Source organism: Oncorhynchus keta, chromosome 35 (assembly GCF_023373465.1).
Source record: "Oncorhynchus keta strain PuntledgeMale-10-30-2019 chromosome 35, Oket_V2, whole genome shotgun sequence".
In the NCBI taxonomy this organism is placed as follows: Eukaryota; Metazoa; Chordata; class Actinopteri; order Salmoniformes; family Salmonidae; genus Oncorhynchus; species Oncorhynchus keta.
Genome location: NC_068455.1, coordinates 48,523,770 through 48,540,269, shown reverse-complemented (window position 1 = coordinate 48,540,269; position 16,500 = coordinate 48,523,770). Strand labels below are relative to the sequence as shown.

Genomic DNA, 16,500 nt, shown 5'->3' with positions numbered 1-16,500 from the left:
CAAAAAGTTATGTTTTATTCTAGAGTAAAAAAGTGAGAATAGTAGACGTGCTGACTTGACTAATATACTGTAAAACCTAAACTATTGGGAGCGCACATCAATGTGCAAGTATGCTTTCTTTATTACATGATGTATTTTTGTGTTCATGTACACACCACTGTGAGAGATTTTGACATGACCCACTTTAAACCTCAACCTTACCCAGTGGATGAGTCCACTATGATAGCACGGGGGTTGACCATGTCAGTGTCGAAGAGAGTCTGTCTCCCGCTGCCGTCCAGGTTAGCACGCTCGATCTTGTCCGGCGTGCTATCCACCCAGAACATGGCTCTGCGCACCACGTCCACCGCCAAGCCCTCTGGACTGGTTAGACCTACGGACAATGGACAGTCATAAAGGTTATTCAGTGGAACATACTGTAGTAAATACCTGAAATGTAAATGTAGTTGTCAGTTATCTTTGAAGGTGACTGCGGTAACTCTGGTTGCAGAGTGCGTGTTATTTGTGCTGGCTGTGTGATATGCCCTTGTTGTCTGTGTTACCAGTGGGTGTGAGTCAGTGTTTCCATTAGTCGGTAATAGTCGGCTTTTGGGCGTATAAAAAAATAAAAAAAAGCTGATAAATAAAATTGGCAACGGCCAATTGTCAGAGAGAAGATAGAAAAACATTGCTTTTTAGCCTATTCATAGATGGAAATACCAGTTGATGTACATGCATGCTTATCGGCCTATGTAATTAAATTGCTGCATGTGTATATTCGTTATGTACTACCTTATCACAAGCGCACAGCATACAGAGCCTTTTAGCAAAACATTTCAGACGGCGCTTTTATTGCCTGTTTCATTGTCCGTTCAAGCCTACTGCCTTGTGTGCATTGCTGCGCTAATAATGTTACAAAATAGTTTATCAACATTTTAAGCTAAATGTTCTGATCTGTTGCATCAGATTCATAGCTTTAAAAAATAATTATTATGTAGCCTAGGCCTACTGGTTGTATGAATTTGGGATCCTATCGCCCCACAAATGCCCCAGAGTCTGTTTTGGCTATTTCTTTCTCGACAAGCTGACCAATAGAATAGGTAAATTTAGGGGATAGTAGATTGACATAGGCTCATAGGCAGTGTGTTTTTAAGGCTAGGGGAAGCTAAGCTTTCCCTAAGTAAATTGAATTCAATTGCCAAAATGATATAGCCTAATTAGCCTACTCCTGTCTAAACAGAAATAAATCAAATAATTCAAAATAGGCTACTAAAAGCATGATTTTGGCCACAAAGCATCATTAGCCTTAAAAAAATAAGTTTGGGATTGTTTTAAATCGCATTACCTTCAGTCGGAAGGAAAGGCAGCGTGCACAATTTAGACAGTGAGCGAGCGCAGCAAATACCTAATAGATTATTGTTGAGTTGCGACTGTCAGTGAAAAGTAGAGATGCCCAGCAAGGCATAAAGCAATATTTCAAAATTAAATTGCAGAAAAACATAGCCATTTGCTTTCCAAACTATTGCTGTAAAGACAATGAAAAGATGAATCTGTCTTTTAGTTATCAAAATTCTCACCTTAATTGAGCAAACAACAGTAGGCCTATAGCATCTTATTGGCACATATTCTATTTGTGTCTCCCCTTCTCATAGGAAGGGCAGACGCTTTTATTGATCTCTCTCATTTTTCATGTTAAAAAAGATTCTGCTAATGTCTCCAGTCATACAAAGTAGAATTGCATGAAATGTGTTTTTCTCGTGCAACAAAAGAAGAAACATCAGATACAGCCTATAGCCCAGGCCTCTACGCTATACGCAGCCACGCATTGAACAGTATTTTTTACCAACAGTGATTGAGTTATATTATTAGCCTAAATAATCATGTAAAATGTTCGGTGCCACATTTTCATAATGGCAACCCTGGTGTAAGTGTACCTGTGTTGATGAGAGTCTCAGGCTCGGCCCCAGGCTCCAGTCTGGCTCTGTTGATGGTCCTGCCTGCCAGGTCGGTCCAGTACACCTTCTTCTCCCTGCAGTCATAGTCGATGCCCACCACAATGGAGCCCTGTGGAGAGACGCATACATTTTACACTCACACTTAGTCTACCAGTTCAACACAGGTTGTACCTTAGCCACGATCAGAACACGTGACACAAAACTATATGGATCTACAAATACAGTGGTGAGTGCCGTGAACTTCACACAATGCCTAGAAAGAACACTAAGAAATTGTGAATGGTTGACATACAATGAGATATTCCTAGCTGTTCAATAGTACAAACTCTACATTAAGCTCTTGTAAGGACTAGCATGGAGTAGCCTAGTATTCTTCCTTACATGCAGAGCCAATAGTGTAGAGGAGCGCTCCGAGTCCATGAGTGTGCCATTGAGAGGCAGTGCCCCAATCTGCTGTCCCTGGGCATACAGGAGGGAGGTGCCTGAGGGGGGCGGGGTCACATCAGGGCGAGGCAGAGGGTGCATGGTGGGAGGGGCTACAGTGGGGACACCTGTAGGGGGTGGGTGAGAAGAAGGAAGAAAGTCTGGATAAAACACGGACAGATATACTGTATTAGACGTTGTTAATGAACCTACCTGTGTAGATAACTAATTAACTAAATGATACCTCACATTATCATAATTCAAATGTTCCTCCCAAACCTCAAGTTAACGTCAACAAATGTTTATAAAGTTTAAGATACATGTCACAGATTAGCTTTCAACATTTAATCCTACAGTACAAACTTGAAAATGTGAAAAGATGACCAGCAGCGTCAGTAACGTCACTCACAGGCAGGCTTGACCACGTCGTGCGAGCGCGTCCCAGCCACCTCGCGGCCGTCCCGGTCCACACACCAACAGTAGCTGCTGTCGCCGTAGCACTGGATGGGGTTGAACTGCCCCTGGGGGTCGCACTGGGGCAGGTAGTGGTGGGGCCCGGGCAAGCCCCCGTAGTGGTCCACCAGGCTGGCCCGCCAACGCTCGCACACCGTCTCTGGCCGCTGGGTGGGGGGCACAACCACTGAGGGAGCGAGGGGGGCAGAGGGAGATGGCACATGGGTCATATACATACAGGGCTAGGAGAAACTCAGGTATTTTTTTCCTGAATTAATTATATTTATTTGACTAATCCCAAATAGATGATTTATAGATGTTCAGTAAATGTTCAACTAACTAACTACTACAAACCCTAACCTTAACCCTTAACCTAAACTTAAACCTAACTCTTACCCTGATCTTAACCCTTTCCCTAATCTTAAACCTAACTGTAACCCTGGCAAGCAGTTGCATATCAACAGAGTTGCAGTTGATAGTTTGCTGATAGTGTGAGCATCTATGGATCATCTTTAGGGGACTAGCCAAATAAAGTGTCACTGAAAGTAATTAGTTTTGTCGTCCTGCACCAAGGGTCCCGTGTGGCTCAGTTGGGAGAGCAAGGCGCTTGCAACCCCATGGTTGTGGATTCGATTCCCACGGGGGACCAGTACAAAAAAAGCCTGAAAATGTATGAACTCACTACTACTCAATGACTAAAATGTCAATCACCACATCAGGATACCAATTGATCATTGAATTATGACCAAAGCTTCAAAGTATGTGGATGGTTCGTACACTCTTCTTTCACAGGGTCCTTTCTATGACTAAGTAAGCTGTCAACACTTGCAGTGAATCTGACTGCATGCACAGTCAACAGTTCCAAAATCTAAATAAACACCCTGACAACAAAAAGCAAACTAATAAGAAAAACAGACTAAGGTTTGACACAATGTGAGCTCTAAAGACTATGGGCTCGGTTCAATCAGATCCGCTTTAGCCAAGCGTTTTATTTTTGACAGTGTGAAGGTGGGACATCTCGATTAAGATTATAGAAATCTTCATTATTTTCTTTAATGATTTTTCAATTTGAGCATAATTATTTCTATATATTCTACACTTTCTCGTTCTGAACTTCTAATGCCTGTGGCTTAGTGACAATGATCGCAAGAGCAGCTGCTCACCAACGCAGTTCCACCTCCGACACGCCAAATCATCTGCTATGTGGGTGTCTGCTATCACCAGTTAATGCTTGATCTTATTAAATCTTAGACTAACTTACCTAGCTCACTTTGTGAAAAGTCAGTCTGAAGACGAGACAATATTATAAACAACTCTGGTCAGGAATGTGTAAATAGCCAGAGTTAAGTGTCGTGCTTCATAAGTAATGCATACATTTACATTGTGAAACGCTATTATGACTCAGGTAGAAATCCCCCATTGCCTTTTTAAGGGCCGTCCAAATGCTGTGGACTCTGTGACTCTTTAGTTGTATTTCGGGTAGTAGATAAGCGTTCCAGCTGATAGTGATGAGAAGTGAGCTGACCTCGCAAGCGTTTAGAGGTCTGGGACAGGAGAAGGTGATCTATGACCCTGGAGGGGGCCGTGTAAGGGCAAGAAATCAAATCAATCCTCCTGGTCACGTTCCTGTCTCTCCTCTACTACATGTACACACATACTCACAAACACAGACACAAACACTCAGTCTCGTTCACATATGCATGCACGTGCATGTACACATACACACTCCAGCGTGGTATGTCCGACCCCTTACACACTCATCAGTCTCTTTCACACACATGCACACCTGTACACATGCACGCACGCACACACACTCACCCCCTCCCCTGTCACCTACCCACTTGTATACATTCTTATAGATTTCCAAGTGTTTATTTTATCAAATCCACCTTGATAACATGCTTTCAGGTGCACTTAAAACATACCACTTTAGGTTAAACGGCTAAGTACATTTTTTTGTTATCTCTGAAACTGTTAAAAAACATGACCGAATGTTCAATTCTTTCCAGCTCAAGACTCCGACACGGACACAAAAAATGTGTCTTTTTGTGACGTGGGAGAGAAGAGCACACATTGGGCACAGTGTAGAAGAAGCAGTGGTTTGGCAGGAAAACCATGGGCGAACCACATCACTGACCTACCTCCTCCCCCTAACAATATAGACCTGACAGCATGACTTGGCACCATTTACTCGATTCAAATGAAAGTGATTACTCATACGCAATGAGGAGCTGAGCTGGGGCTTTACAGGGCGTAACACATTATTGGTGCCTAAACTTTTAACGATTCCATTTTGTTTAGCTGTATTAGATAGCAACAGTGCCTGCTGCCTGGCTTTAATTCTAAACCTTAAGAAAATCTCTTATGTGTGTGTCTAAGCTGGCCACATGAGGCAGATTGCATTGCAGCATGAACCTCTAGGTGGGTGTGTGTGTGGTCTTGCAATTGGTAGTGTTTATGCATGTGTATTAGTGTATACAGGTGTGTTCTGTGTACGTCAAATGTATGCACAACACATGTGAACTCATCTCACCTGGTTCATCACAGTTAGGTTGCGAAGTACCGGGTGGTTTCCTGGTCCCTGCCCTCTCCTGCCCCCTGCTGTCCACACACCAGCAGTGTCCTGTAGCACCGTGGCACTGCAGGGCTCTGTATTGACCCTGCTCATCACACTGAGGTACAAAGGCCCTGTCAACATTCCCCTCAGCACTGGTTGTCTGCAGACTGTCTCTCTGGTGTTCACAATGAGTCTTGGGCCTCTCAGGGTGATCTGTAGAGGCAGGTACGGGGTTATTAGGCACATGCGATCTTAATGACGTCGTTGTCTGGTGGATATTGTTTTTCTGGTTGACACAATGTCATATAACTAGATTACAACCAACTAGACGCTTATGTCCAGGTAAAGATGGCTATTTCATGACAACATCAAGACATCTCTTGGTTGTTAATACCAGATTACAACCAGTATACAACCTGACCATGACATCATAAAAGTCATCATAAGGACTTTATTGTAACCAGTTTTTCCCACTGGTTATAGTTAGTTATTCTGAACAAACAAGTACCCTTTACAGACGATATTACAGAGACAACATGGATGTTACTGTTATTATCCGTAATGTGTTTAACATTAAACTCACCTGGTTCATCACAGTTAGGCTGGTCAGTGCCGGGTCCTTTCCTGGTCCCTGCCCTCTCCTGCCCCCTGCTGTCCACACACCAGCAGTGTCCTGTAGAACCGTGGCACTGCAGGGCTCTGTATTGACCCTGCTCATCGCACTCAGGCACAAAGACCCCCGGGATAGGGTACCCCTCAGGACTGGTCGTCTGGACACTGTCTTGATGCTGCTCACAGTGAGTCTTGGGCCTCTCAGGACGATCTGTAGAGACAGGTAAGGGGTTAAACCAGGTCACAGTTTAAACTATTGTTTTTATGTATTTAGGCTTTTTTAGTTGTTTTTTTTAATAAATTTGTATCTCCACATGCAATTCGTAACAAAAGTAATGCTAGAATAACCTATTTTTTTCCCGACTGGTCATGGCAAATAACTGTCAGTCTCACGTTAATTGCCCGTTAATTAACATAAACACATTTAACATCTCCTGGTTTCTAAAAAGTCGAATTCATCAATTATTTATTTTAGACAGGTCTAAAGAAGCATGATATGAAGAAAATGTAGTCTATTTCAGAAGAAAAGAATACCATACTCTGAGTTATGTTAGGTCCTGATGTAGCTATGCCAAATGGCTGTGGGCTACACTAGTTAATTTAGCAGACAAGATTTACTTGGCATTATTTTATATTATTTTATAGTATGAAGAATACAATCAAACAAAGCTGAATAAAATATAAATATGTTCTCCAAACGATTTGTGTGATTGCGCACATTCTGTTTTGAGCGGTTAACAAAGAAATGCTTAATTTAGAGTTATAAACGTAACTTTAGTTGTTCTACAAACATTGGGCTATAGGTTTTGATATTTAAAACATTGTAACATGCTGACCACACCGATGGCGTCGCGTGCGCAAGCGTTGCAAAATAAATGTACACATACATGTTATTCAATCACTGCACCCACTCTGCTCGCGTGCGTAAACGACCGTCTGCGTAGTCAGGCGCTAAAATAGGACTTGGTTCTATTTGTGATGCTTGACGCACTGCAAGTCCCACCTCTCCCATCTCCTCGTTGGTTTTTAGGAGCATTTACCCACGTGGGTGATTGAAAGATGATCTGAGGTCCACAATCCAGCCCAGTTGGTGGTGGTAATGCACTTTAAAGTTGGTTGCGAACCGCCATATAAAGTCCAAAGAAGAAGAAGCCTACCGTAGGAGAGATTACTAGAAACAAACTCGGTTTACCCTTTTATCTGTGGATTAATTGTCAGAGTAGAGGAACTTGTGCATTTCAGGTAAAATAACAACCCAATGTTTATATCCTAGGACAAATTAGCTAGCAACTGCAAGTTATCTGGCTAAATTGCCATAAATGTTTGATGCTTTTCGACCTGTCCCCAAATTAATAAAGTTGGTTCAGAGTTTGTTTTTATACTTCAACCTGTGAGTCTTGATCACGTCTGGTGTGGGTGGACAAAATCAACAAGCGTGCGATGGCGCACGTGGACGAGTGGTCTGGTCAGCATGTAAGGCAGCATAATGAAACTCTAATGATGATTTGAAAAAAGTTGCTTGAAAGGCATGAGCTCAGCTTTGTTTTTTGGGAAGGCTGTACTCCAAAAGTCTCTCAATCACAATTTGACAAGCACTTGAAAATGCCTTGAATTTAATGGCGCCATCCATGCCTTCTGAATATAGACACATCGGGGACGCAACTGCCCGCGTTCTTATCCAATTCCGAGGTGCATATTGAAGATATTGGAAGAACTGTCCCCATTTACTATTCATCAGCCAACTCAAGATGAGTAGGCCTGACAAACAGAAAAAGCACTAGCCTATGTCAATCGACTATCCCCCGTATTACAAAAGTTGGCCTATTCTGTGCGAGAAATAAATATTCCAAACATAGTCTGGGAAAGTTATGGGGTGCAATAAATCCCAAATTAATACAACCATTAAAAAAGGTTTTCACGCAATGTGGCTGACGCAACAGATCAGAAAGTTTAGCCTAAAATGTTGAAAAACTATGAGGCTATTTCTTCACATTATAAGCGCAGCAATGCACACATGACATAGCAACGATTAAAACATTCCCAAACCAGAAACCGTGGATTGATGGCAACATTCGTGTGAAACTGAAAGCGCGAACCACTGCTTTTAATCAGGGAAACATGACCGAATACAAACAGTGTAGCTATTCCCTCCGCAAGGTAATCAAACAAGCTAAGCATCAGTATAGAGACAAAGTAGAATCTCAATTCAACGGCTCAGACACAAGAGGTATGTGGCAGGGTCTACAGTCAATCACGGATTACAAAAAGAAAACCAGCCCCGTCACGGACCGGGATGGCTTAGTGCCACTGACACGGCCTGCAACCAAAACATGCAGCCTCTCCTTCACTGCAGCCGAGGTGAGTAAAACATTTAAACGTGTTAACCCTCGCAAGGCTGCAGGCCCAGACGGCATCCCCAGCCGCGCCCTCAGAGCATGCGCAGACCAGCTGGCTGGTGTGTTTACGGACATATTCAATCAATCCCTATCCCAGTCTGCTGTTCCCACATGCTTCAAGAGGGCCACCATTGTTCCTGTTCCCAAGAAAGCTAAGGTAACTGAGCTAAACGACTACCGCCCCGTAGCACTCACTTCCGTCATCATGAAGTGCTTTGAGAGACTAGTCAAGGACCACCTCCACCCTACCTGACACCCTAGACCCACACCAATTTGCTTACCGCCCAAATAGGTCCACAGACGATGCAATCCCAACCACACTGCACACTGCCTTAACCCATCTGGACAAGAGGAATACCTATGTGAGAATGTTGTTCATCGGCTACAGCTCGGCATTTAACACCATAGTACCCTCCAAGCTCGGGTCTCGACCCCGCCCTGTGCAACTGGGTACTGGACTTCCTGACGGGCCGCCCCCAGGTGGTGAGGGTAGGCAACAACATCTCCACCCCGCTGATTCTCAACACTGGGGCCCCACAAGGGTGCGTTCTGAGCCCTCTCCTGTACTCCCTGTTCACCCACGACTGAGTGGCCACGCACGCCTCCAACTCAATCATCAAGTTTGCGGACGACACAACAGTGGTAGGATTGATTACCAACAACGACAAGACGGCCTACAGGGAGGACTGCAACTCGCTGTTGGCTGGGCTCCCTGCCTGTGCCATTAAACCCCTACAACTCATCCAGAACGCCGCAGCCCGTCTGGTGTTCAACCTTCCCAAGTTCTCTCACGTCACCCCGCTCCTCCGCTCTCTCCACTGGCTTCCAGTTGAAGCTCGCATCCGCTACAAGACCATGGTGCTTGCCTACGGAGCTGTGAGGGGAACGGCACCTCAGTACCTCCAGGCTCTGATCAGGCCCTACACCCAAACAAGGGCACTGCGTTCATCCACCTCTGGCCTCCTCGCCTCCCTACCACTGAGGAAGTACAGTTCCCGCTCAGCCCAGTCAAAACTGTTCGCTGCTCTGGCCACCAAATGGTGGAACAAACTCACCACCTTCCGGGGACACCTGAAACCCCACCTCTTTAAGGAATACCTAGGATAGGATAAAGTAATCCTTCTCACCCCCCCCCCTTAAAAGATTTAGATGCACTATTGTAAAGTGGCTGTTCCACTGGATGTCATAAGGTGAATGCACCAATTTGTAAGTCGCTCTGGATAAGAGCGTCTGCTAAATGACTTAAATGTAAATGTAAATGAGGAGGTGAGGGCCCTCGGAGGGTGGTGTCAGGAAAATAACCTAACGATCAACGTCAACAAAACTAAGGAGATGATTGTGGACTTCAGGAAACAGCAGAGGGAACACGCCCTATCCACATCGATGGAACAGTAGTGGAGAGGGTAGTAAGTATTAAGTTCCTCGGCATACACATCACAGACAAACTGAATTGGTCCACCCACACAGACAGCATCGTGAAGAAGGCCCAGCAGCGCCTATTCAACCTCAGGAGGCTGAAAAAATTTGGCTTGTCACCAAAAGCACTCACAAACTTCTACAGATGCACAATCGAGAGCATTCTGTCGGGCTGTATCACCGCCTGGTACGGCAACTGCTCCGCCCACAACCATAAGTCTCTCCAGAGGGTAGTGAGGTCTGCACAACGCATCACCGGGGGCAAACTACCTGCCCTCCAGGACACCTACACCACCCAATGTTACAGGAAGGCCATAAAGATCATCAAGGACAACAACCACCCGAGCCACTGCCTGTTCACCCCGCTATCATCCAGAAGGCGAGGTGAGTACAGGTGCATCAAAGCTGGGACCGAGAGACTGAAAAACAGCTTTTATCTCAAGGCCATCAGACTGTTAAACAGCCACCACTAACATTGAGTGGCTGCTGCCAACACACTGACTCAACTCCAACCACTTTAATAATGGGAATTGATGGGAAATTACGTAAAATATATCACTAGCCACTTTAAACAATGCTATCTTATATAATGTTTACATACCCTACATTATTCATCTCATATGTATACGTATATACTGTACTCTATATCATCTACTGCATCTTTATGTAATACATGTATCACTAGCCACTTTAACTATGGCACTTTGTTTACATACTCATCTCATATGTATATACTGTACTCGATACCACCCCTACACTTGTGTGTATAAGACAGTAGTTTTGGAATTGTTAGTTAGATTACTTGTTGGTTATTACTGCATTGTCGGAACTAGAAGCACAAGCATTTCGCCACACTCGCATTAACATCTGCTAACCATGTGTATGTGACAAATAAAATTAGATTTGATTTGATGAAAGTAGGCTATAATCAAATACATGTAATGCTTTTATTATAAAGGTGCATTTTTATGGTGAAAATTATTGTAAGGTTCTGCTTTTCTTTTCTTAGTCAACCATGTGGTCTTTTTCTTTGTGATCTTGAACGTAGCCCTGTTTCTTTGTGTTCTGGAACGTAGCCCTGTCTTTCATTTTTGTTCATTGATTTCACCTGTGTTCATTTCTCACCTGGTCTCATCAGCTCCCTATTTAGTTCAGTTCTTTCTGTTTGTATGGTTGTGAGGTATTTTTTGTTTTTGACTGCCTACCAGTTTGACCATTGTCTGTGACCATGATTCCTGACTTCTGTAAAGGTTTAATAAACATCTGCCACACTCTGCTCATGAATCTTCACCTTTTTCTCCCTGAGTATTCATTACAATTATCTTCCCAAAACTTGAAACTCATGCGCTGCTTATGTATGCCAGTTATGCTATAAACCCCTTGTAAAGCGGATTAATGTGCTTACATTTTAATTAAGAAGTTATTTGGCCACTTTAGTTGTGATACAAACCTTAAAAAAACATATAGGCCTATCTGTCCTCGTGCTCCGATAGGATCAAGAGAGACGCTCAAGTGTTTTAGTACTATATCTCTTGACACAATGATGAAACTAATCATGGCCTCTAAACCTTCAAGCTGCATACTGGACCCTATTCCAACTAAACTACTGAAAGAGCTGCTTCCTGTGCTTGGCCCTACAATATTGAACATAATAAACGGCTCTCTATCCACCGGATGAGTACCAAACTCACTAAAAGTGGCAGTAATAAAGCCTCTCTTGAAAAAGCCAAACCTTGACCCAGAAAATATAAAAAACTATCGGCCAATATCGAATCTTGCATTCCTCTCAAAAATTTTAGAAAAAGCTGTTGCGCAGCAACTCACTGCCTTCCTGAAAACAAACAATGTATATGAAATGCTTCAGTCTGGTTTTAGACCCCATCATAGCACTGAGACTGCACTTGTGAAGGTGGTAAATGACATTTTAATGGCATCGGTCCTCGTGCTCCGAGACCTTAGTGCTGCTTTTGATACCATCGATCACCACATTCTTTTGGAGAGATTGGAAACCCAAATTGGTCTACACAGACAAGTTCTGGCCTGGTTTAGATCTTATCTGTCAGAAAGATCTCAGTTTGTCTCTGTGAATGGTTTGTCCTCTGACAAATCAACTGTAAATTTCGGTGTTCCTCAAGGTTCCGTTTTAGGACCACTATTGTTTTCACTATATATTTTACCTCTTGGGGATGTCATTCGAAAACATAATGTTAACTTTCACTGCTTTGCGGATGACACGCAGCTGTACATTTCAATGAAACATGGTGAAGCCCCAAAATTGCCCTCGCTAGAAGCATGTGTTTCAGACATAAGGAAGTGGATGGCTGCAAACTTTCTACTTTTAAATTTGGACAAAACAGAGATGCTTGTTCTAGGTCCCAAGAAACAAAGAGATCTTCTGTTGAATCTGACAATTAATCTTAATGGTTGTACAGTCGTCTCAAATAAAACTGTGAAGGACCTCGGCGTTACTCTGGACCCTGATCTCTCTTTTGAAGAACATATCAAGACCATTTCAAGGACAGCTTTTTTCCATCTACGTAACATTGCAAAAATCTGAAACTTTCTGTCCAAAGATGATGCAGAAAAATGTATCCATGCTTTTGTCACTTCTAGGTTAGACTACTGCAATGCTCTACTTTCCAGCTACCCAGATAAAGCACTAAATAAACTTCAGTTAGTGCTAAATACGGTTGCTAGAATCCTGACTAGACAGGAAGCCAGTGTCTCCCTACACTGGCTTCCTGTCAAAGCAAGGGCTGATTTCAAGGTTTTACTGATAACCTACAAAGCATTACATGGGCTTGCTCCTACCTACCTCTCTGATTTGGTCCTGCCGTACATACCTACACGTACGCTACGGTCACAAGACGCAGGCCTCCTAATTGTCCCTAGAATTTCTAAGCAAACAGCTGGAGGCAGGGCTTTCTCCTATAGAGCTCCATTTTTATGGAACGGTCTGCCTACCAATGTCAGAGATGCAAACTCGGTCTCAACCTTTAAGTCTTTACTGAAGATTCATCTCTTCAGTGGGTCATATGAATGAGTGTAGTCTGGCCCAGGAGTGGGAAGGTGAACGGAAAGACTCTGGAGCAACGAACCGCCCTTGCTGTCTCTGCCTGGCCGGTTCCCCTCTTTCCACTGGGATTCTCTGCCTCTAACCCTATTACAGGGGCTGAGTCACTGGCTTTACTGGGGCTCTCTCATGCCATCCCTGGAAGGGGTGCGTCACCTGAGTGGGTTGATTCACTGATGTGGTCATCCTGTCTAGGTTGGCGCCCCCCCTTGTGTTGTGCCATGGCGGAGATCTTTGTGGGCTATACTCAGCCTTATCTCAGGATGGTACGGTGGTGGTTGAAGATATCCCTCTAGTGGTGTGGGGGCCATGCCCCAGGACCATGCCCCAGGACTACCTGACATGATGACTCTTTGCTGTCCCCAGTCCACCTGGCCGTGCTGCTGCTCCAGTTTAAACTGTTCTGGCTTATTGTTATTCGACCATGCTGGTCATTTATGAACATTTGAACATCTTGACCATGTTCTGTTATAATCTCCACCCGGCACAGCCAGAAGTGGACTGGCCACCCCACATGTGCTCTCTGTAATTCTCTCTTTCTTTCTCTCTCTCGGAGGACCTGAGCCCTAGGACCATGCCTCAGGACTACCTGACATGATGACTCCTTGCTGTCTCCAGTCCACCTGGCCGTGCTGCTGCTCCAGTTTCAACTGTTCTGCCTTGTTATTATTCGACCATGCTGGTCATTTATGAACATTTGAACATCTTGGCCATGTTCTGTTATAATCTCCACACAGCCAGAAGAGGACTGGCCACCACACATAGCCTGGTTCCTCTCTAGGTTTCTTCCTAGGTTTTGGCCTTTCTCGGGAGTTTTTCCTAGCCACCGTGCTTCTACACCTACATTGCTTGCTGTTTGGGCTTTTAGGCTGGGTTTCTGTACAGCACTTTGATATATCAGCTGATGTACGAAGGGCTATATAAATTGATTTGATTTGATTTGGATAGGCTACATGAGGTGTATGACTATGATTCAACATAAAAAAGGCAGTTACTTATGCTGGGCATCATTCACAATTGATAATATAGGCTAATAGTGTCACCAATCACACTATTCTTGATTTAATCTAGTCTTTACATATACTAAATAATATGTGTGAAATTTAGAATGGACCATTATCATGCACCTGTCTCAAAACCGGGAAGTGGAAAAAAATAGATCTATGCATTTAAATAGCGAATGGAGGATGCTTTTCCTGTAGTTCATTTTCATGCCAGCCAGGTAGGCTAGACTCCTGTTTTAAAGATAAACAATATGCTTAATATTAGGAAAGTTGAGAAGTACATATAAAGAAAAGTCCTCTCGCTGTCAACTGTGTTTATTTTCAGCAAACTCAACATGTGTAAATACTATTTGTATGAACACAATATTCAAAAACTGAGAAAAACTGAACAGGTTCCACAGACATGTGACTAACAGAAATGGAATAATGTGTCCCTGAACAAAGGGGGGGGTCAAAATCAAAAGTAACAGTCAGTATCTGGTGTGGCCACCAGCTGCATTAAGTACTGCAGTGCATCTCCTCCTCATGGACTGCACCAGATTTGCCAGTTATTGCTGTGAGATGTTACCCCACTCTTCCACCAAGGCACCTGCAAGTTCCCGGACATCTGGGGGAAATGGCCCTAGCCCTCATCCTTTGACCCAACAGGTCCCATTCGTACTCAATGGGATTGAGATCCGGGCTCTCTGTCATGCTGGAGGGTCATGTCAGGATGAGCCTGCAGGAAGGGTATCACATGAGGGAGGAGGATGTCTTCCCTGTAACGTACAGCGTTGAGATTGCCTGCAATGACAACAAGCTCAGTCCGATGATGCTGTGACACATCGCCCCAAACCATGACGGACCCTCTACCTCCAAATCGATCCCGCTCCAGAGTACAGGCCTCGGTGTAACGTCCATTCCTTTGAAGATAAACGCAAATCCGACCATCACCCCTGATGAGACAAAACCGTGACTCGTCAGTGAAGAGCACTTTTTGCCTGTCCTGTCTGGTCCAGCGACAGTGGGTTTGTGCCCATAGGAGACGTTGTTGCCGGTGTTGTCTGGTGAGGACCTGCCTTACAACAGGCCTACAGGCCCTCAGTCCAGCCTCTCTCAGCCTATTGCGGACAGTCTGAGCACTGATGGAGGGATTGTGCGTTCCTGGTGTAACTCGGGCAGTCGTTGTTGCCATCCTGTACCTGTCCCGCAGATGTGATGTTCGGATGTTCTGATCCGGTGCAGGTGTTGTTACACCTGGTCTGCCACTGCAAGGACGATCTGCTGTCCGTCCTGTCTCCCTGTAGCACTGTCTTAGCCATCTCATAGTACAGACATTGCAATTTATTGCCCTGGCCACATCTGCAGTACATATGCCTCATTGCAGCATGCCTAAGGCACGTTCACGCAGATGAGCAGGGACCTTGGGCATCTTTCTTTGGTGTTTTTCAGTAGAAAGGCCTCTTTAGTGTCCTAAGTTTTCATAACTGTGACCTTAATTGCCTACTTTCTGTAAGCTGTTAGTGTCTTAACGACTGTTCCACAGGTGCATGTTCATTAATTGTTTATGGATCGTTGAACAAGCATGGGAAACAGTGTTTAAACCCTTTACAATGAAGATCTGTGAAGGTATTTGCATTTTTACCAATTATCTTTGAAAGACAGGGTCCTGAAAAAGGGACGTTTTTTTTGTTGCTAAGGTTAGTAGGCCTAGTCCAGTGGTCACCAACCTTTTCTGAGTCAAGATCACTTTCTGAGTCAAAATGCACATCGAGATCTATCGGTGATTTTTTTATTAACATGACTTTAAAAAATGTAAGTATATTATGCAACAATAACCAATTAAAAACAGTACTGTAGCAATGAGGTTTCTGCAGTAAGCTATAGGCACAATACATTATCGCCACATACTGGCTTTGCTTGAATTTACCTGCCAATTCATTGTTGTTCAGGACATTTTTTAAATTATATTTCAAAATTTGAGGTAGGCTATATGATCACACCGGTAATAGATCCATTGTTGTAGATCCATTGATGCACAGCTGAGTGAGCATACTTTTAAATAATTCGCTTTTTATTTTACTGGGCTGATGGTGCCTGCTACTGATGGTCAGTCTCAGCAGAGGGAGAGAGCAGCAGACAGAGGGTCTGTGTCAGGATTTGGCCAGGGTTGTTCCGGTTTTGACATCCTCATCTTTTCGAGCTCTCTTCAAGAACACACTAAGCATGTCAGACAAGTACTCAAATGCCTCCTAGACAGCCATCTGTACGTTAAGCCGGAAAAATGTGAATTCCATTCACCCAGAGTACAATTCCTGGGATTTGTAGTGGAACCCGGTCGAGTCCAAATGGACCCCAGGAAGGTAGGGGCGGTAGCGGATTGGCCCACCCCCAAATCCGTTAAGGAAGTTCAGCGTTTCCTGGGCTTCACTAACTTTTACCGCAAGTTCATCAAGAACTTCAGCTTGGTGGCAGCCCCTCTCTCAGCGTTAACCAAGGGTGGCAATGCAAGGTTTTTGTGGGGAAGAGAAGCTGAGACGGCCTTCCAAGGACTCAAGCAGCGCGTCCTCTCTGCTCCCATCCTGATACTACCGACTACGGATGAACCGTTTGTGGTGGAGGTAGACGCCTCAGAGGTTGGTGTTGGAGCTGT

The 16,500-nt window shown here is 44.2% G+C and overlaps 1 protein-coding gene across 3 annotated transcripts in view; it reads right to left on the bottom strand.

Moving 5' to 3' along the window:
• Window positions 1-16,500, bottom strand: part of nid2a (nidogen 2a (osteonidogen)) — a 103,315-nt gene that overhangs the window by 8,971 nt on the left and 77,844 nt on the right. For 2 of the 3 annotated variants that reach the window (XM_035752794.1, XM_052497091.1), the window contains 6 exons: window positions 5,951-6,190; window positions 5,344-5,580; window positions 2,767-2,997; window positions 2,316-2,485; window positions 1,914-2,043; window positions 202-373 (listed from right to left, as the gene is read on the bottom strand). In XM_035752794.1, the coding sequence (XP_035608687.1) occupies window positions 202-373; window positions 1,914-2,043; window positions 2,316-2,485; window positions 2,767-2,997; window positions 5,344-5,580; window positions 5,951-6,190 (1,180 nt within the window). The remainder of the gene's footprint in view (window positions 1-201; window positions 374-1,913; window positions 2,044-2,315; window positions 2,486-2,766; window positions 2,998-5,343; window positions 5,581-5,950; window positions 6,191-16,500) is intronic. The other variant, XM_052497092.1, reaches the window with a different exon arrangement.